The following is a 22,667-nucleotide window of genomic DNA, read 5'->3' as shown; positions in this document are numbered from 1 at the left end:
TGGTATGCATTTTTGTTATAGACATTATGGGTATGTCGGGGCCCTGTTCCGGCAATGTTGTAGCACTTATGTTCCTTTAGAGGCTCATAGACAGGTGTCGACTCATGGTAGCTCGTACCTTATATATAGTTTCTTGACAGTCTTGTCGTCCCATGTTATGTATGTTCATGATATTATCTTTCATTGTTGGATGTTCATGATCCATGTCTACCATTTATATTGATCTTGTCGGCCCTTAAAGATAATAAGGAAGGTAAGACAAAATGTACGTTGGTACTCGGCAAGTATGGCCCGGGTGCTAGTCATGACCCTCCAGTTGGGTCGTGACACGTTGCATGGTGTAGTCACATGCCAAAATATCAACCCCAACGGTGTAGTCACATGCTAATAATCACAATCCACACGACGTGGTTACGTGCTCATAATAATAATCTGCACGGCATGGTCACGTGCTCATAATCATAATCCGCACGGCATGGTCACGTGCTAAAAATCACAATCCACATGGCGTGGTCACGTGCTAAAAATTACAATCAGAACGACGTGGTCACGTGATCATAATCATAATATGCATGACGTGGTCACGTGCTACCAATCCAATCCATATCACATAGAAAGCAGATACACAAGAATACATGTACATGATCAATGAATATCAAATTTCATACTCCTGGACTGGTATAAGTGACATGCTAAAGTGTATGCATGTGCAAAGTGTGCTATCATAACTCAAACCAGGAAATTGCATCACGAAAGTAGCAATTACCTCTATGTAACCTCAAACATGGTTCAAATAGCTTACAACAGGGATACGAATATAAGAAACATCACAGCATGAAGTTTAGCACCAATTCAAGGCATATCATAGCCTAAGTACTACCCCAAGCATGAATAATACCCGGGCACGCACATGGGCTCAACTGTGAGACCCCAGGTGTTTCTCTCTTCTCTTATGTAATATACGTAACGTGGCGTGGTTATATTAGGTATATATGATTAGGTATAGCACATTGGGAGAATAAGACTGAAAATGTGTGGCAATATCAAGAAACTAAACTAAAGCTTTAAGTCAAAGGAATCCCTTAAACAAAGGTTCATGGTTAAAGAAATGGCTCGAGTCGTACCCCGTGCGTTTGGAAGGTTTAAGTTAACTTGCACCTGTGGGATAAGACTAAGAGTGTATAATATGCTAAGAATAATGTGTTATGAGGTATTATAATATCACATTGGTCACATGTTAAGTTTTGGAGTCAAGCAAGTTGCGAAATAAAGGTCGGCAAAAGTTATCGTAAATTTCTCTAATAATTTTCTAAACTTTGGGTCAAATGTATCAGATCATTTCTCCCAATATATAAAGAGTTATGGGACCCACAACCCACCATATCGAAGGTCTACGAGTCTAGTTTGCAACCAAAGAAATCTCACATCAAACCGACATAGGACCAAAATGTTATGACTATTTTACCGCGGACTATCCGGGCTGAAATCGGGTCGCGAACCGGGTCGGGTCAAACAAGTGGTATAAGTCGGAAAATCCGACTTTTAAGACCCCAAAATATTTCATCTTCATCCCAAAACAGTGAGAAAGCTTAAGAGAGTGTTTCATGGTGTTCTTGAGTGATTAAGGTGCGTTTTTAACGATTTCTATCGTTAAAATTTTCCCCCGTGCCTAGAAGCGCAATCTCTACGCTTTGCAATCGTTTTCCACTTCTATTAGCTGTGTTTGGAGCTATTTTTGGAAGATAGGAAATTATTTTTCTTGCTGGTTCTTTAATATTTATACTTGGTTTGCCAAGGTAATCATCTTGGGACTCTTTTATGATCGTTTTTACAAAGTTCTACGGGCGTTTCGTCAAGTTAGGGTTATATGGCAAATCTGCCAATTTAAACTCATTTATGAACTGCTTATAGGTGCGTATAAGCTGCATATATATAGTGGTTTCAAAGCTTAGGACGTAAGGAACAACTTTCGTGAAGGAACTACAGGCATTCGGACGTTTGCTGAAGAGGTATGTTAAGGCTAAGCTTCGTCCTTTCTTTTAGCACGAATTTTGGGAAATTCCTAAGACGCCAAATGTGATATTTTACTATTCTGTTGCTAGAAAGACCTTCTGTGAAAGGTATTGGTATCGTAGCTGAAGTAATTTCATGATGCTATTAGGTTGATATTCCACTCGTTCGGTTAAAAAGGGTATTCGACATCTATATATGTCATTTTGTCGGCTTTCTTAAATATATGTCCATATATATGAATTCTTATTCGTCTTTGGGTTGTGTGACTTAAAAATAAAGGCATTTAGTATTTGCGATCAGTCCTTCTTCCTTGTTAAAGTGTATTTTAAAATCTCTAAAGTGACACGTCGATTTCAAAATTCTCAAATATAATTTTTATGTTTAAACTACTAAAATATTTGATTTTTTTTGAAATACTTTCTTTTACTAATTATCAAGAAATCAGGTATAAGGACTAAGTGAAGCACCTTAAGCTTTTTATGAACATATTCAGAGTTAAGTTATCTTTCTAAAAGTCGAGTTAAGTTTTCAAACTTATTAAAAAAGATATGAGGTTCCACGAGACATTTGTATGCGATACGAAGGTGATTATGAGATTATGAGAATAAGAGTACCAATGAGCCAAGGTTGGCTAAGTTCTTGTTATGGCCTATTATGTGCATTCAAAGTTCATATCATACATGACATATTATGCATGGACTTCGAGCTATAATCGGAGGTAAGGGGCCTATTTGCCCGAAAGACTATATATATTGTACAGATGGCCACAGGTTGGCAATATGATACCGGTTAGCTACCGGGAGAGACCGCCATTGCTAGCATTTGGTTGGGTATGTCATGCATTTACATCAATATATATGTATTCACGACATACGATTACACGAGCATACCATGCATATTTTATTACTATGAGGTCGGATGTCGGCCATGGAGGCTATCAGAGTTTCAGTGTCAGGTGGTATCTTTATTACCTTTTTACATCAGCTATGTATGATTCTACTTTCTGCCTTACATACCAGTACATTTTTATTCGTACTGATGTCCCGTTGCCTAGGGACACTGCATTTTTGTTTCTTGCGTGCAGGTCCAGGTAGGGACTCTGATCGACCCCTCCGCTAGGATTTCGGGGTTCAGCTGTGAGTTGGTAAGCTCCACCTCTTCCTGGAGCTTTCATAGGATGGTTACTTTTGTTGTACAGTTTGGGTATAGTTGGGGCCTTATCCCGATAATGCTTATGACACTCTTAGAGGCTATTGTGGACACAATATTCTGGGTTTCTTTTTTTGCTGCTTTCAGTCTCCGGCCCATAGGCTTGGCATGTATATATAGGTGTGTAGGCATGTATGTCTTCAGTCGCGACCTCGTCGGCTAGCTAGTATTTTATTATTTTGGCTTGTCTACCTATGTTTATATGGCTTATTGTCATTCATGTCATAACCTTACGGTCCAGGCTTAGTATTTCAGATGTTGTGCTGCCCGATCTGTTGGGCCCCCGGTCTAGTTAGCTAGTATGTTTAGTGGCTAACTCGATCGAATACAGTATCGAGTGCCAGTCGTGCCTCCCCTAGTTTGGGGCATGACAAACTTGGTATCAGAGCAGGTCGTATCTCAGGGAGTTCACAAGCCGTGTCTAGTAGAGTCTTGCTTATGGGTGTGTTGTGCACCACACTTATAATCAGGAGGCTATGAGGCATTTAGGAATGGTTACATTTCTTTCAATTAATAGATCGTGCTATAGAGCGAAGTTATAAGAACATATGAAATCTAAATCGTGCTTTGTGTTTCCTATCTAACAGGCTACCTACGCTCAGGAGATGGCACAGCGAGAGATAGGTATGGATCCTGGAGAAGGTACCAGTCGTTCCCCACCGGGTCAGAGGGATAGATTTCCCTTAGAGGCTCACAGTGAGTCTCCAGTACCCCTAGTTTCAGCTTCCCCAGCACTTGTTGGAGCCCAGGGAGATGCAGTACCCCCAGCCTCACCAGTTTCCATTGGTACCTGAGGCAGCTAGAGACACAGGACCTCCAGCACCTATTGTTCCCCCATCAGAGACTGGGGAGCAGGGGATGAGGGAGGCTGTTCAGTTGCTGACTAGGATGGTTTCTATTCATGAGCGACAGCTAGAGTCAGGAGCAGATACCCGGAGAGATCGGATAGGAAGCTCGACGGTACGAGAGTTTCTTCACTTGGCCCCTCCATTATTTACAGGATCCAGTTCCAATAAGGATCCCTAGGACTTTATAGACCATATATATAGAGTATTGAGGGTGATGCATGCCTCCATCACCGAGGCTGTGGAGTTGGCTTCTTTTCGACTACGTGATGTAGCCATCCTATAGTATGAGGCATGGGAGAGATCTAGAGGACCTGATGCTCCGCCAGCAGAGTGGGAGGACTTCTCTGAGGCTTTTTAGCCCATTATTTGCCACGGGAGGTTCGGGAGGCCCGTCTTGACCAGTTTCTTAGCCTAAAGTAGGGGGATATGAGTGTGAGGGATTATAGCCATAAGTTTAATTCTTTGGCAAGGTATACACCAGATATAGTACGTACCATGAGGGCTAGAGTTCATCATTATATGGATGGTTTGGGGGATCATTTGATTAGAGACTGTAGGGTTGCATCCCTATCGGATGATGTAGATATTTCCCGCATACAGGCTTTTGCTCAGACTACAGAGGACCTTTCCCGTCGGATTCGTGATACTCACAGGGATAGGGAGCAGAGTAAGAGGGATCGTACTATGGGGTCTTATAGGGAGCCACGAGTTGATTTTAGGCCCCCACTCCATTGATATCCACCTCGGTCAGCAGGTAGTTTCCCACCACAGATGCAGGGCCAGCGGTTTGATCATTATATTCAGTCAGGACCGGGGCAGAGCTCAGGCCAGCCTGAGGGCCGTCGACAGGAGCGTTCTGCACAGATGAGACAGCTTACTCCTCCATGTACTCAGTGCGGTAAGCTGCACGCCGGGCAATGTAGACAGGGTTCGAGTGCATGTTTTCATTGTGGGCAGACAGGACATTATATTAGCCGGTGCCCGGGGTTAGGCAGAGGTACACCAGCTCAGCCTTCAGGATTCACAGCAGCCTCTACGCCCTCAGTCCGTGCTCCCCGACCAGGTCCACAGTCTACTCAGGGCCGTGGTAGGGAGAGAGGTGGAGGAGACACCTCAGGTTCTAGTGGTGGCCAGAACCGCTTTTATGCACTCACAGGCTGACAGGATTCAGAGGCATCCCCAGATGTTGTCACAGGTATATTGACAATACATTCTCATGCCATTTATGCATTGAATGATCCCGGCTCTACATTTTCATATATTACTCCATTTATTGCTGGTAAGCTTGACATGAGATCTGAGTTGTTGCCACAGCCAGTTGAGGTGTCTACGCCAGGTTGCGACTCTATTGTAGCTAATCATGTCTATCGAGATTGTACAGTGTTAATTAATGACCGTCCAACCTCTGTTGATTTAGTTGAATTGGTTATGCTAGACTTCGATGTCATTATGGGTATGGATTGGTTGGCAGCTTGTTATGCTAATATTGATTGTCGTGCAAAGTTGGTCCGATTTCATTTTCCTGGTGAGCCTGTCCTTGAATGGAAAGGTAATGCAGCCACGCCCAAGGGTAAGTTTATTTCATACCTTAGGGCTCGGAAGTTTATTGCTAAAGGTTGTATATACCATCTGGTTCATGTTAGGGATATAGATAAGGAGCCAGCGACTCTTCAGTCGGTTCCTATTGTGAATGAATTCCCGACGGTATTCCCTGACGAGCTTCCAGGAATTCCCCCGAAAGGGAAATCGATTTCGCTATAGATTTGCTTCCTGATGCGCAGCCTATATCCATTCCTCCCTACATAATGGCTCCTGCAGAGCTAAGGGAATTGAAGGAACAACTGAAGGACTTGCTCGATAAAGGCTTTATTAAGCCAAGTACATCCCCATGGGGTGCTCCGGTACTCTTTGTTCGAAAGAAAGATGGGTCCTTGCAGATGTGCATTGACTACAGGCAACTAAATAAAGTCACTATCAAGAATAAGTATCCTCTTCCACGGATTGATGACTTGTTCGACCAGTTACAAGGTGCCAAATGCTTTTCGAAGATCGACTTGCGATCCGGTTATCATCAGATACGAGTCATGGATATTGATATCCCAAAAATAGCATTTAGGACGAGGTATGGCCATTTTGAATTCCTTGTCATGTCTTTCGGGCTTACAAATGCCCCAGCAGTATTTATGGATCTTATGAACCGGGTATTCAAACCATTCTTGGATGAATTTGTGATTGTGTTTATTGACGACATCCTGATATATTCGCGATCGGAAGCCGAGCATGCGGACCACTTGCGAGCTGTATTGCAGACTCTCCGGGACTACAGGTTATATGCTAAATTCTCTAAATGTAAATTTTGGTTAACTTCTGTAGCTTTTCTTGGTCATGTTATTACCGGCGATGGTATCAAGGTTGATGGCCAAAAGAATGAAGTTGTGATGACTTGGCCGAGGCCCTAGAATCCGACAGAGGTTCGTAGCTTTTTAGGCTTGGCAGGGTATTACCGAAGGTTTGTGGAGGGATTTTCCTCTATCTCTGCACCATTGACGAAACTGACACATAAGGGAGCTAAGTTTCAGTAGACTGAGGCATGTGAACAAAGTTTTCAGGAACTAAAGAAAAGGCTTACTACGGCACCTATCTTGACTCTTCCGGATGGCACCGAGGGTTATGTTATATATTGTGATGCCTCGAGAATTGGCCTAGGTTGTGTTCTTATGCAGCATGGTAAGTTTATCGCGTACGCCTCCAGACAGTTGTGAAAACATGAACAGAACTATCCTACGCACGATCTTGAGTTAGCCGCAGTTGTATTTGCCCTAAAGATTTGGCGCCATTATCTATATGGGGTTCATATTGATGTTTTCACCGACCACCAGAGCCTTCAGTATTTATTTAAACAGAGGGAGCTGAACCTACGACAAAGAAGATGGCTAGAATTACTAAAGTACTATGATGTTGATATTTTATATCATCCAGGCAAAGCTAATATTGTTGCTGATGCCCTTAGCTGAAAGTCCATGGGCAGTCTAAGCAATGTTGAAGCTGATAAGGTCAAGATGACCAAATATCTATGCCAGCTAGCTAGTTTGCAGGTGTGTTTGGTAGATATAGAGGGTGGACGCATTCTCGTTCAGAATACGGCAAAATCTTCTTTTGTTACTAAAGTGAAAGAGCGACAACACGAGGATTCTGAGCTTATAAAACTGAGGGAAAGTATTCCACAGCAGTGACAACCTTTATTTGAGCTAACTGGAGATGGAGTCCTTAGATACCAGGGCCGCTTATGTGTACCGTCAGTAGGAGAGCTCCGTGCCAAGATTCTTTCGGAGGCCCATTATTCTAGATATGCAGTTCATCCCGGAGCGACAAAGATGTATCGGGACCTTCGACAGATCTATTGGTGGAATGGAATGAAAAAAGATATCGCGGAGATGGTAGCCCAATGTCCCAACTGCCAGCAAGTTAAAGCCGAACATCAGAGGCCTGGAGGCCTAACTCAGTGTTTTGAGCTTCCATTATGGAAATGGGACATGATAAATATGGACTTCATCACTGGTTTGCCTCGCACTCCACGGAGGTATGATTCTATTTGGGTAATTATTGATAGGCTTACAAAATCTGCTCATTTCCTGCCAGTCAGGACGACATATTCAGCCGAGGATTATGCCATGCTTTACATTCGAGAGATTGTTCGCCTTCACGGAGTGCCATTATCTATTATCTCTGATCGAGGGGCTCAATTTACAGCATATTTTTGGAAATCTTTTCAGAAGGGTCTAGGCACGCAGGTAAATCTTAGCACCGCTTTTCATCCGCAAACTGATGGACAGGCAGAGCATACTATTCAGACAGTTGAGGATATGTTACGTGCCTACGTGCTAGATTTTAAAGGAAGTTGGATGATCATCTACCTCTTATTGAGTTCGCTTATAATAACAGCTTCCAAGCTAGTATTCAGATGGCTCCTTACGAAGCACTATACGGGCGGAAGTGTAGGTCGCCGATCGGTTGGTTCGAGGTCGGGGAAGCAGAGTTGCTAGGTCCTAACTTAGTCCAGCAAGCAATGGAAAAGGTAAAACTTATTAGAGACCGGTTGCGTACAGCACAAAGTCGGCAAAAGTCTTATGCAGATGTTCGACAACGAGACTTAGAGTTTGATGTAGAAGATTGGGTTTTCCTGAAAGTATCGCCTATGAAGGGCGTCATGCGATTTGGAAAGAAGGGGAAGCTCAGCCCCAGGTATGTTGGACCGTATAAGATTATTCGGAGGATTGGTAGGGTGGCGTACGAGCTTGATTTGCCTTTAGAATTGGAAGCAGTCCATCCTGTGTTTCATGTATCTATGTTGCGGAAGTGCATTGGAGATCCTTCACGTATTACGCCCATTGAGGATATTCACATTGCTGAAGACTTATCTTATGCAGAGATACCAGTAGTTATTTTAGATTGGCAGGTAAGGAAGATTCGAACTAAAGAAGTGGCTTCCGTGAAAGTGTTATGGCAAAATAACAACATCGAGGAAATGACCTGGGAAGCTGAGGAGGAAATGAGGAAGAAGTACCCCCACCTATTTACGACTTAAGGTGAGCCGCATTTAAATAATTGCCAATTATTTCTTTATAGCAACTTATATGGATTTTAAATGACTTGAAAGCGCAATTTAAATTTTTTTTACTGCGAGATAGCTATACGAAGCCTAGTAGTTGGAATCTTCAGAATTTGATTTATGCTTTGCAAATGTAACAAATATAGCCTCGCAAATAACGTATTAGCGGATAAGAAATGAAACCAAGGAATTGACTTAACCCATTCGCGGACGAATGTTCTTAGGGGGGGGAGACTGTGAGACCCCAGGTGTTTCTCTCTTCTCTTACGTAATATACGTAACGTGGCGTGGTTATATTAGGTATGTATGATTGGGTATAGCACATTGGGAGAATAAGACTGAAAATGTGTGGCAATATCAAGGAACTAAACTAAATCTTTAAGTTAAAGGAATCCCTTAAACAAAGGTTCATGGTTAAAGAAATGGCTCGGGTAGCACCCCGCGCGTTCGGAAGATTTAAGTTAACTTGCACCGGTGGGATAAGACTAAGAGTGTATAATATGCTAAGAATAATGTGTTATGAGGTATTATAATATCACACTGGTCACATGTTAAGTTTTGGAGTCAAGCAAGTTGCGAAATAAAGGTCGGCAAAAGTTATCGTAAATTTCCCTAATAAATTTTTTAAACATTGGGTCAAATGTATCAGATCATTTCTCCCAATATATAAAGAGTTATGCGACCCACAACCTACCAAATCGAAGGTCTACGAGTCTAGTTTGCAACCAAAGAAATATCACATCAAACAGACATTGGACCAAAAGGTTATGACTGTTTTACCGCGGACTGTCCGGGCTGAAATCGGGTCGCGAACCGGGTCGGGTCAAACAAGTGGTATAAGTCGGAAAATCCGACTTTTAAGACCCCAAAACATTTTATCTTCGTCCCAAAACAGTGATAAAGCTTAAAAGAGTATTTCATGGTGTTCTTGAGTGATTAAGGTGCATTTTTAACGATTTCTATCGTTAAAGTTTGCCCCCGTGCCTAGAAGCGCAATCTCTACGCTTTGCAATCGTTTTCCCCTTCTATTAGCTGTGTTTGGAGCTATTTTTGGAAGATAGAAAATTGTTGTTCTTGCTGGTTCTTCAGGATTTATACTTGGTTTGCCAAGGTAATCATCTTGGGACTCTTTTATGATCGTTTTTACAAAGTTCTACGGGCATTTCGTCAAGTTAGGGTCATATGGCAAATCTGCCGATTTAAACTCATTTATGAACTGTTTATAGGCGCGTATAAACTGTATATATATAGTGGTTTCGAAGCTTAGGACGTAAGGAACAACTTTTGTGAAGGAACTACAGGCATTCGGATGTTCGTTGGAGAGGTATGTTAAGGCTAAGCTTCATCCTTCCTTTGGCACGAATTTTGGGAAATTCCTAAGACGCCAAATGTGATATTTTACTATTCTGTTGCTAGAAAGACCTTCTGTGAAAGGCATCGGTATCGTAGCTGAAGTAATTTCATGATGCTATTAGGTTGATATTCCACTCGTTCGGTTAAAAAGGGTATTCGACATCTATATATGTCATTTTGTCAGCTTTCTTAAATATATGTCCATATATATGAATTCTTATTCGTCTTTGGGTTGTGTGACTTAAAAATAAAGGCATTTAGTATTTGTGATAAGTCCTTCTTCCTTGTTAAAGTATATTTTAAAATCTCTAAAGTGACACGTTGATTTCAAAATTTTCAAATATAATTTTTATGTTTAAACTACTAAAATATTTGATTTTTTCTTAAAAAAAATACTTTCTTTTATTAATTATCAAGAAATCAGGTATAAGGACTAAGTGAAGCACCTTAAGCTTTTTATGAACATATTCAGAGTTAAGTTATCTTTCTAAAAGTCGAGTTAAGTTTTCAAACTTATTAAAAAAGATATGAGGTTCCACGAGACATTTGTATGCGATACGAAGGTGATTATGAGATTATGAGAATAAGAGTACCAATGAGCCAAGGTTGGCTAAGTTCTTGTTATGGCCTATTATGTGCATTCAAAGTTCATATCATACATGACATATTATGCATGGACTTCGAGCTATAATCGGAGGTAAGGGGCCTATTTGCCCGAAAGACTATATATATTATACAGATGGCCACAGGTTGGCAATATGATACCGGTTAGCTACCGGGAGAGACCGTCATTGCTAGCATTTGGTTGGGTATGTCATGCATTTACATCAATATATATGTATTCACGACATACGATTACACGAGCATACCATGCATATTTTATTACTATGAGGTCGGATGTCGGCCATGGAGGCTATCAGAGTTTCAGTGTCAGGTGGTATCTTTATTACCTTTTTACATCAGCTATGTATGATTCTACTTTCTGCCTTACATACCAGTACATTTTTATTCGTACTGATGTCCCGTTGCCTGGGGACACTGCATTTTTGTTTCGTACGTGCAGGTCCAGGTAAGGACTCTGATCGACCCCTCCGCTAGGATTTCGGGGTTCAGCTGTGAGTTGGTAAGCTCCACCTCTTCCTGGAGCTTTCATAGGATGGTTACTTTTGTTGTATAGTTTGAGTATAGTTGGGGCCTTATCCCGACAGTGCTTATGACACTCTTAGAGACTATTGTGGACACAATATTCTGGCTTTCTTTTTTTCCTGCTTTCAGTCTCCGGCCCATAGGCTTGGCATGTATATATAGGTGTGTAGGCATGTATGTCTTCAGTCGCGGCCTTGTCGGCCAGCTAGTATTTTATTATTTTGGCTTGTCTACCTATGTTTATATGGCTTATTGTCATTCATGTTATAACCTTACGGTCCAGGCTTAGTATTTCAGATGTTGTGCTGCCCGATCTGTTGGGCCCCCGGTCTAGTTAGCTAGTATGTTTAGTGGCTAACTCGATCGAATACATGTATATATAGGTGTGTAGGCATGTATGTCTTCAGTCGCGACCTCGTCGGCCAGCTAGTATTTTATTATTTTGGCTTGTCTACCTATGTTTATATGGCTTATTGTCATTCATATCATAACCTTACGGTCCAGGCTTAGTATTTCAGATGTTGTGCTGCCCGATCTGTTGGGCCCCCGGTCTAGTTAGCTAGTATGTTTAGTGGCTAACTCGATCGAATACAGTATCGAGTGCCAGTCGTGCCTCCCCTAGTTTGGGGCGTGACATCAACCCCACACATGTGTGACACCCATGGCACGTATCTATCACAAATAACTCAGGTAACTAGTGCCTCAACCAAGTTTAGGTAAGATACTTACCTCAAACAAGCTAAATCAGAACTTTAAGAAGCCCTTCCCGTAAATCAATCTCCGGACGACTCGAATCTTGCAAAAATATCTTAATATCATTAATAAAAGCCATATGAAACAATTTCAAATAATAAAGCTAAGATCTTGAATCAATTATGCAAAATCAACCCAAAAGGCCAACCCTGAGCCCGCACTTCGGAACCAGACAAAACTCATAAATTCCGAACACCCATTCTGATAGTAGTCCAAATATATGTGTTTCATCCAAATCCGACCTCAAATCGACCCTCAAATCATCAAATTTTACTTTAGAATTTCTTTTACTAAAAGTCCCAATTTCTTCACTTAGATTCATAAATCAAACCCTAAATTTAAGGTTGGAATCATAAATAATAAACAAATCCGAGTAAAAACTACTTACCCCAATCCAAATCCTAAATCTAAGCTCTATATCTCAAAATGTGATAAAATAATCAAAACCCCCGAAATAGAGTACTTAAATGATCTGCCCAGGCATACACAACGCCATTGTGAGGCCCTAATCGCGATCGCAAAGGCCAAAAAATCACCAGCCCAAAAAACAGCTTCGCGTTCGCTTCCACACCAACGCAAACACGATGAAGAACCTTTCTCACCCTATGCGGACGCGGCCTGAACCACGCGAACACGTAGGCCAAACCCTTTCCAGCTCCCAGCTGCTTCGCGAACACGGAGCCCCACCGCAAATTCGTAGAAGGTGACTGTCCAGCCCACTCCAACCTTCCGCGAACGCGAATGCCTTGTCGTGATCGCGAAGAAGGAAACCAGACCTCAGCAATCAGCAGTCCAAAACATGGTGAAATGGTTTGAAACCAATCTGAAACACACTCGAGGCCCCCGGGACCCGTCTAATTACACCAACCAATTCCAAAATATAACACGGACCTACCTGCGGCCTCAAATCACACCAATCAACATCAAAATCACGGATCGCACCTCAATTCAAGCCTGAGGAACTAATCCAAATTTCCAAATTCAATACTTGCGCCGAACAAGCCTAAACAACTTGGAATAACCTTAAATTTCACATGCAAGTACCAAATGACACAACAGACCTATTCCAACTCCCGAAACCATAATTCAAACCCGATTTTAATAAAGTCAACTCCCGATCAAACCTATGAAATTTCAAAACCTTCAACTTTCGCCAACTCAAGCCAAAACAACATTGGAACCTCCAAATTCAAATCTAAACATACGCCCAAATCCAAATCCCCATATGAAGCTATTAGAACCACCAAAACACCATTGCGGGGTCGTCTACACAAACTTTAAACTCCGGTCAACTCTTACAACTTAAGCACTGATGTTTGGCTATAATTTTATATTTTTAGTGCATTACTTACCTTACATTTAGGTGTTTTAATGCTAAACTATACTATATTTGTGCTTAATTGAGTTTAATTTATGTGTAGGTACTTTGGAGATAAAATTCGGGAGCAAAATAATATTGCAAAGTGTATTTTATACATTACAATGATTAGCTCATGAGTATGAAATTAAGACATAATGATAGGATGGAAGAAAACAGTGAAATAAACCAAGGGAGGTGAAGACATTACCTTGGAAAAGGATGGACACGTGGAAGGGAAGGTCTTTATGGCACAAAGCAATTGGAATGACTATTATTGGAGGCAAAGAATGGACATTGTAACAATAAGAGTTGAAGCAGCGAAACATTTAATCCAACCGACGCATGTAGTTTTCCTTGCGTTAAAGCTCGCGTCGCATTGTCCAACGCGAGAAAGTTCAGGCGTTTCACGCTGCGATGCCCGGGTTTAGTTTTGAAGTTATTTTGTCTCCTTTTAGGTTTTGGACTTGGTTATTTCGTTTAGGCCTTTTTCCTACACATATAAATAGTCCGTAAACACAATTTTTGGAGGAGGAGACGAGACTTTTGACGAAGGGAGAGCACAGAGCCGCCGTGGAGGCCGGAATTCATTAGATTCCATCTTTCTTCCATCAAACTTAGTAATTTTTACTTTTTCTTGATGATTTGTTGTTTTGCTACCATGTCTATGTGGAGCTAAACTTCACATTCTAAGGTTGTGGTTGTCATGAATATTGAAGTTTATTAATTATATTACCGTTAACTTGAGTTATCATCTTTGGTTGTTTCTCTAATTCTATGCATAATTGCTTAATTGTTTTGGCCAGCAGTTAAGTTCTATTTACTATCTATGCTATGCTTTGGAAAGCCGTGTTTAGATTAGAGTAGAATTAGAGAGAGCTTGTTTCTGAACCCGTGGCTCGGGGAAAGATTTCGCGGTTAGGATAGGAATATACCTAACAGTCTTGCTTAGTTGAATACCGTATTATATTCATTCATGATAGATTTAAGACCATAGGAATATAGGGTTGATATATTATGGATAGACGGATAGTATTGTGGGAACATGCTATTTATATAAACGATCCGGTCAACTAGCGATCATAGATAATTTGGATTAACAGGTGTAATTACGAACTCAATAACCTACCGGGTTGTTGTCTCCATCTCTTAAAGAAATGTTTGTCCTCGAACGAACATAGCTACTCCTCATAGCAGACTCGGACTCCGAAGTAGCCTCCTCAATTGCCTTACCCAAATGATATAAGATAGTGATATCATAATCTTTCAACAACTCCAACCACTTCCACCGCCACAAATTCAAATTATTTTGCTTGAACAAGTGTCGGAAACCCCGATGATCAGTGTAAACTTCATATGACATGCCATACAAGTAGTGCCGCCAAATCTTGAGTGCGTGCACAATAACTGCCAACTCCAAATCATGAACATGATAGTTCTTCTCATTGGTCTTCAACTAACGAGATACATAGACAATCATCCTACCATCCTGCATCAAAACTGCATCAAGCCTAGTGCGCAAAGCATCACAATGCACAGTATAAGGCCCCGAACCTGTGGGCAAAACCAACACTAGAGTCGTAGTCAAAGTAATTTTGAGCTTCCAATAGCTCTCCTCATACTTATCAGACCATCTAAAATGAGCACCCTTCTGAATCCACTTGGTCAATAGAGCTGCAACAGATGAAAACCCCTCAACAAAGTGGCGATAGTAGCCTGCCAAACCCAGGAAATTTCAAATCTCTATAGCTGAAGTAATCTAGGATAATTCTGAACTATGGCAGTCTTCTTGGGATCAACCTTGATACCATTACTAGACAAAACATGACTTAAGAATGCAACTGAGTCCAACCAAAACTCACACTTCAAAAACTTGGCATAAAGATGATGATCCTTCAAAGTCTAAATACAATCCGAAAGTGATGCTCATGCTCCTATCTACTACAAGAGTACACCAAAATATAATCAATGAATACAATCACAAAGGTATCAAAATGGCTTGAACACTCAGTTCATCAAATCCATGAAAGCCATTGGAGCATTGGTAAAATAAAAATTACATCACCAAGAAATCATAATGACCATAACGAGTCTTAAAAGCTATCTTGGGGACATCAGAAGCCCTAATCTTCACCTGATGATAACGTAGATCTCAAATCAATCTTGGAGAACACCTTGGCACCCTGAAGTTGATCAATAAATTATCAATACGAGGCAATGGATACTTATTATTGATAGTAGCCTTGTCCAACTAAATTTATTGTTCTTCTAAGATACTACTACTACATTGGCTAGCCAGTCTGGATATCTTACCTCTCTGACCAAACCGATTTTAAGCAAGCGGGTTACCTCTTCTTTGACGAATTTATTTCGGGCCTCGGTAATAGGGTGTTTCTTCTGCCGTATCGGTGGTACGTTGGGATCCAAACTCAGCTTGTGCACGGCTATTTCTGTCGGGATACCTGTCATATCCTCGTGTGACCATGCAAAATAATTTTAAGGAACTCAATAAAACCAGACCTGAGCTCGGGATGCAGTCCTGTCCCTAAGTGAAATTTTCTTTCTATGAATTCTTCAAACAATGCATCTTGCTCTAGTTCCTCTATCGTGGATCTCGTTGCGTCCGTTTCTTCTGGAACTTGGAAATATCTCAATACCTGATATTGTTCTGATGATTCTGCCCCTGGAATAACCTTTTCTAACTCGGGAGTAGGCGCTGGTTCCTATAATTGCTATGACGTGCGCTCCTTCCCTTTGCTACTGGAAACTGAGATTGCATTCATCTCCCTCACTGCCGGTTGGTCACCTCTAATCTGCTTGATTCCTTCGGGTGTAAGAAAATTCAGCAATTGGTGATACGTCGAAGGTACCGCTTTCATCTCATGTAACCATGGCCTTCCTAAGATGATGTTGTATCCTATATCACCATCCACTACTTTGAAGAGAGTTGTTTTCATTACTCCTTCAGCATTCGTGAGCAGTAAGATCTTACCCCGGGTCATCATGCTCGCAAGGTTGAATCTAGCGAGGAGTTTTGTCGTCGGAATAATGCTTCCGGTGAGTTTAGCTTGTTCCAATACTCTCCATTGTATGATATTAGCCGAACTTCCTGGATCCACTAGAACACGCTTAATTTTGAAATCTAACACATTTAAAAGATTACCAGTGCGTCGTTGTGTTGTAACAGCAATCCGTCTGCATCTTCCTCTGTGAATGTAATATCGTCCTCCCGGAGTCTTTTGCTGTGAGTTATCGATACTTTAGTCTTCTTTACCGCCGAAAAGGTGACCCCATTAATCTCGTTCCCCCCAAAGATCATGTTGATCGTTTGGCGTGGGGTTTCTTCTCTTACTTTCGAGGATTCTGTGTTGTATCTGTTGCGACCGTAATTGTTCTTAGCTCAATCACTCAAGAATTCTCAGAGATGACCATTCTTCAATAGCGTTGCCACCTCCTCCCGAAGATGTCGACAGTCCCCTGTCCGGTGACCGTTCGTCCCGTGGTATTCACACCATAAATTAGGATCCCTCTGGCTGGAATCGGACCTCATAGGTCTAGGGAATCGTGCTTCTTTAAATGTACATCCTCATAGAACCATCCTTCTTCTTCATAAATAACACCAGCACACCCCAAGGAAAAATACTTAGTCTAATGATCTCTTTTCAAGCAAATCCTGCAACTGCTCCTTCAATTCATTCAACTCAACTAGAGCCATACGGTATGGTGGGATAGAAATGGGTTGAGTGCCCAGAATTAAATCAATGCAAAAGTCAATATCCCTATCGGGTGGCATGCTTGTAAATCTTCTAGGAAACACCTTCAAAGACTCTCTCACTACCGGTACTGAGTCCATAGAAGGAACCTCCACAGTAGAATGTCGTATGTAAGCCAAATATGCTAAGCACCCAATCTCCAGTATGCGCTGAGCCTTCAAAAATAAAATCACCCTTCTCGTGGAATGGCCAAGGGTCCTTCTCCACTCTAATCTAGGCAACCCTAGCACAACAAAAGTCACAATCTTGGCGTAAAAATCCAAGATAGCATGATGGAGGGAAAACCAATCCAAACCAAGAACAACCTCAAAATCTACCATATCCAGCATGCCAAGAATAACCTCAAAATCCACCATATCCAACAACAAGAGATCAACTATAGTATCAAAACTATTAATAGTAACAACACAAGACCTATACACTTGATCTACTACTATAGAATCCTCAACCAGTGAAGACACAAAAACAGGACTATCAAGAGAGTCACGAGGCATACTAAAGTGCGATGCAAAATATGAAGACGCATATAAATAAGTAGGACTCGGATCAAGCAACATCAAAGCATTTCTATGACCGACTGAGATAATACTCGTGATGACTGCATCAAACGACTTCGCCTCAGGCCTACTCTACAAATGCGTAACAACGAGGCTGATCCCCTCCAACCTGTTCTCCTCCTCTAGGACAACCTCTCACTAACTGGCCTCCACCTCTAGCTGGCTGGCCTCCACCTCTAGCTGGTTGACCCCCATCTCTAGCTCACTGGGCAGATGGTGTAGTAACTGGTACTGGGACAATGGCCTGACTTCCCTGATGTTCTCCACACTGCAATCTTGGGCAATGCCTACTCTAATGCCCCATATTCCCACACTCGAAGCAATCCTTCACCCGACATAGCTGCTGAGTCTGAGGCTGTCCCTGACAGCCTGAATCGCCACTATAGAAGTTGTGTATTAGAGTTGCATTAATGGGAGCCGGAGACGCACTAAATGATAGTTGTCTAGAACAAGGACCATAAGGGCCATGGCCACCTGAAGTACCATTAGAACCTCAAGTGCTGACTAGACTAGCCTAATAGAATGACCTCTACCAAAAGAACCCTTGCCTCCAAACGAGCTAGATGAGTGTCACGCCCCGACCTCGAGGAGCGCGACTGATGCTCAACAGGGATACCCCGGCCGAGCAAGCCTGTACAATACCTTCTACTTAACTTGCCCATGAATAAATATAAGATACATTTATATCATTAATTAAACATTAAGAGGTCATGTGATTAACACCAGTTCACTTCCATTACGTCATTAACAAGTCCCAAAATAGTACACTATACATTCGTAGTTAAAGTGGGACAGATCGTAAAATTACAACAAGTTTAGTTCAACCTTCCCAAAACAGGATACAACCCACACTATGTCTACGGAGCCTCTAACAGAAACAAAAGAGTACTACGACAGTGCCAACAACAAGGCCCCGGCTATACCTCAAAACACTATGTACATGGAACAAGAGATACAGGAGCCCGGAATGAAGTGGGGCTCACCAAGTCAGCTGAGGAGAGGGTGTGCTATTATCACTGATCAATACCACCTGCTATGGAACCACCTGCATCCATTAAAGATGCAGTACCCCCGGCAAAAGGGACGTTAGTACATATCGAATAGAATTAGTATGAAAACCAAACACCTATACAAGGACTTGGAAATACAACATGAATATGATGAATCATGGTAACAATAAAAGGCTTAGTTAGTCGTTAAAACCATAGCAAATTTATTAAGAGCTTTCAATAACATTTATAAATTCATAAGTCGGGGATCCTCTACAACTACTTTTACACAAAGCGACCATGTCGCCTCACCCCAACGTATGCGGGTGGAGGTGCAATCACAATACCAGAAACTCTACACAAAGCGGCCCTGCTGCCCCACCCCGATGTATGTGGGTGGAGGTGTATTCACAATACCACCACACTACACAAAGCGTCCCTGCCGCCTCACCCCAATATATGCGGGTGGAGGTGTATTCACAATGCCACACTTCGGATTCCCAAAATGATAATAGTTTGTACAAGAGAGTTCCCTTTTAAATCAATCATTTGGAACCTTTGGCCTTAGCAAGTGTAAGTTCACAAGTCTCATCATATGAGAAATAAGTGTTTAATCACATTGATTTCATACAAGATCTTCTTCCCAAAAAGGGGTATAACATAATTAAGTCAAAAATACAGAATTATTAACACATGAGGGTTCTAACACGTTATGCCAATCAGGAATCAATTTTACTAGTTTGAATGCCCCACATCAATAGCATTTCAAGTTCGACTACACATGATAGAATTTTACAAGGATTCAGGAGTTCTGATACTAGAAGAAGAGTTTAGACTTCACACCTCGCTTTGAGCTTTCCTTAATTCACTACACAGTTTTGAAAATCCTAGCAACTTCGATCTATTTAGAGACACAGCAAAATTGAACACAATTTAGGAAGATATTCATGGTTTCAGCTCATTTGAGTATTTTATCAAACACTAGGTGTGCGAATTTGATTACAAGGTTCTTTCACAAGATTTCCTTCACTCCACAACTAATTCAATACCAAGAGTTTACTCATACTAGTTCAATTACCTCCCCACCATCCTCATAGCTACATGCATGCATAAATAACAACTCTCATACCCAAGAATCATACTCACAATTACCCATCTTCTACCTAAACTCGAAATTGAAGACTAGGGTTAGAACCTTACCTCTTGGATGAAGACCTTGTGAGTTTTCCTTGAGAATTCTCCAAGTCTTGAGCAAGAATTGATGAACAATTAGCCTAGGGTTTCCTCTTCTCTCTCTAGAACACTCTTCCTTCTCTCAAAAATAACAGGTTTTTACCTTCAAAACGAGCCCCAAGGGCTTTTAATCAAAATAGGGTCGGGTAAAAAAATTAGAAAAATGAAGCCACAACACATATCTGCGGTCGCATATGCGACCGCATAACGCTTCTATGGTCCGCAAAATGGACCGCATAATGGCCCTCCAGAACTGGGCAGTCCTGCCTCACTCTGCGACCGGTCTACGATCCACAGACCTATTCTACGGTCGCATAATGCACTGCAGAACTGCACTCCAAAATGTTTTTGTGCTGTGTCTGCGATGGATTATGCGGCTCGCAAAATGATTATGCGGCTCGCAAAATGATTATGCGGACGCATAATGGGCCGCATAATGGTCCTCAGTATGTGGCAGATCTGCTATCCGCAGATCAATTTTGCGACCGCGAAATGGGCAGCAGAAACACCCTGCACTTCCAAAATATTTCTTCAACTCCCCAAAGTACTGGGGAGTCTACTTCGGCACAACGAAACCTCAAGTTTTAGGTAAAATTTTACGGGGCCTTACAACGAGGCACCACTGAAACCACCAAAAATGACGAGGCATCTTAACAGATGTCTCATCTCTCTCTCTAGCCACGAATTTGCTCAATCCTCCTAGTAATCTCAACCACCTGAGTGAATGAAGTCTTAGTCTCGACGTCCCTAGCTATTTGAAGGCTAATACCATAAGCAAGCCCATCTTTGAATCTTCGCACCTTCTCCCTCTCAGTAGGGATTAGGATAGCTGCATGACGAGACAAATCCAAAAACCTCATCTCATACTGGGTGACTTTCATACCACCCTACTGATCAAACTGGCCATGTAGCTCATCTCTCTGAATGAAGGGGATAAACTTCTCCATGAATAGCTATGAAAATTGGGCTCAAGTAAGAGGAGGTGACCCTCTTGGTCTTCCCATCTCAGAGGTCTGCCACCATTTCTTGGCCAAACCATGGATATGAAAGACAGTGAAATCAACTCTATTGGACTCAACTAGTCCCAAATTGCGCAATATATCATGACATCGGTCAAAGAACTCTGGGAACCCTTTGAAGGTGCACCACTAAAGTGAAGAGGAAACAACTTCTGGAACCTATCCATACTCTTTAGCTCATCACCTGATATCATATGCCTAACTTTATGCTGCATGGCAACACTTGGCTGAACCACCCCGACTAGTAGCACCCCTGGGATTTGATACCCATGTACCATCTACTCAGGAGTGTGTGTAGCGAGAGTAAGTTCCTGCACCAGCCTGAGAGGCGGCTGGTGCCATAAGGAGCACACCTGCCTGAACCATGCTCTCCATAAGGCTAACCATGCGGACCAAGGAGTCCTGAAGCAATAGGGTAGTGATTAACCCCTCTAAAACCTGAGCTGGTCCCACTTGCTCATCCTGAACTGGAATCTCATCATATGGAGCTATCTGAGCCTCGAATGATGCTGCTTTAGCATGAGCGTGAGTAGCTACAGGTGCTTCTGCACGTGCTCTAGGCTGGGCTCTGCCTCTGCCCATACCCCTGCTCTGGCCTTTACCCGTGGTAGTGGCTACAACCTGGGGCTCTGGCTCCTGCTATGATGTGGCTAAAGCGCGTGTCCTCACCATCTGTGAGAGAATAGAGAGTAAAGATTCAAACTTTAGGATGGAAAGAAAGAAAGGGAAGTTTTCTAAAAGCCTTATAGCCTATCGAAGATAAGTACAGACGTCTCCATACTGATCCTCAAGACTCTACAAAGCTTGCTCATGACTCGTGAGACCTATGCAACTTAATGCTCTTAGACCTACTTGTGGCAACCCAAAATCCCAAACAAAAGGTCGTGATGGAACCTAACACCGCTTGCTAGGCAAGCCAACACTTAATAATAAATTAAGAATCAAGGCTAACAGTTAATAATATATTAATATAGATAAAGAGTGAAAGCTCATAAATACATTATAAGTCTAAAACCAAATACTATCTAGTCCATTCCCCAATATTTGGTATCACAGAGCACATGAGCTACTAAGAGCACTAAATACAAAGTCGCAAGGAATATAATATTGTCAGATACAATAAATAATAATGGAGATAATGAAAAGGTGACTCTAAGACCTGCGGACAAGTATGCACCTCTACCTCGAGTGGCTTGTCTGGTAGAGTCTAAGCACCTCTCAGGACTCTTCTTGCTCCAATGTCCGAATCTGCACAAGAAGTGTAGAAGTATAGTATGAGTACAACCGACCCCAATATAAAATATCGAGCCTAACCTTGACGAGGTAGTGACGAGGCTATGATAAGACACTTACCATATATAAACCTATACAATTAATAAGCAATAGTAATGGCAAGGGATATAACAGTAAACATAATAGGAATAAAGGCAGAAAATAGTAAAAGGATCCAATAACATAAGTAATAACTATGTTTATCGAATAACACAACCAAAATCCTTTTTGCAGTTCAAATCAAAGGGGAAGAAACAAAATCCATGAACAACATAGCCAAAACCAACAAAGAAAGAATATATCACAAACTAACACCAATATTCATAACATCTACGTTGTGGTGCACAACCCGATCCAACATACAAAAAATTCTGTTGCGGCAGCAACCTTATTCCATGGACATATTATTGTTACAACGAGCAACCCGATCCTTATCATAGCAATATTGCAGTGGCAACCTGATCTAACATAACATACCAATTCATATAGAAACATCCAACAAATAACCAAACATGGCAAGGTTCATAATATGATAT

At 41.7% G+C, this 22,667-nt stretch overlaps 2 protein-coding genes across 2 annotated transcripts; one reads left to right on the top strand and one right to left on the bottom strand.

Annotated features, from left to right (window-relative positions):
* The first annotated feature begins 7,444 nt into the window (after positions 1–7,444).
* On the top strand, positions 7,445–8,655 carry LOC138909807 (uncharacterized). The gene is made up of 2 exons (XM_070201023.1): positions 7,445–7,650; positions 8,352–8,655. The coding sequence occupies exons 1-2, from the start codon at positions 7,445–7,447 to the stop codon at positions 8,653–8,655; spliced, it is 510 nt and encodes a 169-aa protein (XP_070057124.1).
* An 8,276-nt stretch (positions 8,656–16,931) lies between these two features.
* Positions 16,932–17,555, bottom strand: LOC138909806 (uncharacterized). The gene has a single exon (XM_070201022.1). It carries the CDS (start codon positions 17,553–17,555, stop codon positions 16,932–16,934), a length of 624 nt encoding a protein of 207 aa, XP_070057123.1.
* Between the last annotated feature and the right edge of the window lie 5,112 nt (positions 17,556–22,667).

The sequence above is a fragment of the Nicotiana tomentosiformis genome, chromosome 4, assembly GCF_000390325.3.
Source record: "Nicotiana tomentosiformis chromosome 4, ASM39032v3, whole genome shotgun sequence".
Lineage (NCBI taxonomy): Eukaryota > Viridiplantae > Streptophyta > Magnoliopsida > Solanales > Solanaceae > Nicotiana > Nicotiana tomentosiformis.
Note: the sequence above shows the minus strand (reverse complement) of the source record. Positions and strands in the feature narration are given on the sequence as shown.

Excerpts from the sequence above, each read along its gene's own strand:
- LOC138909807 (XM_070201023.1), top strand. The coding sequence starts at position 7,445 with ATGTATCGGGACCTTCGACAGATCTATTGGTGGAATGGAATGAAAAAA. Across the intron at positions 7,651-8,351 it reads TTGCCTCGCACTCCACGGAG|GGTGGCGTACGAGCTTGATT; the intron begins GTATGATTCTAT and ends GAGGATTGGTAG.
- LOC138909806 (XM_070201022.1), bottom strand. The coding sequence starts at position 17,555 with ATGCCTCGTGACTCTCTTGATAGTCCTGTTTTTGTGTCTTCACTGGTT.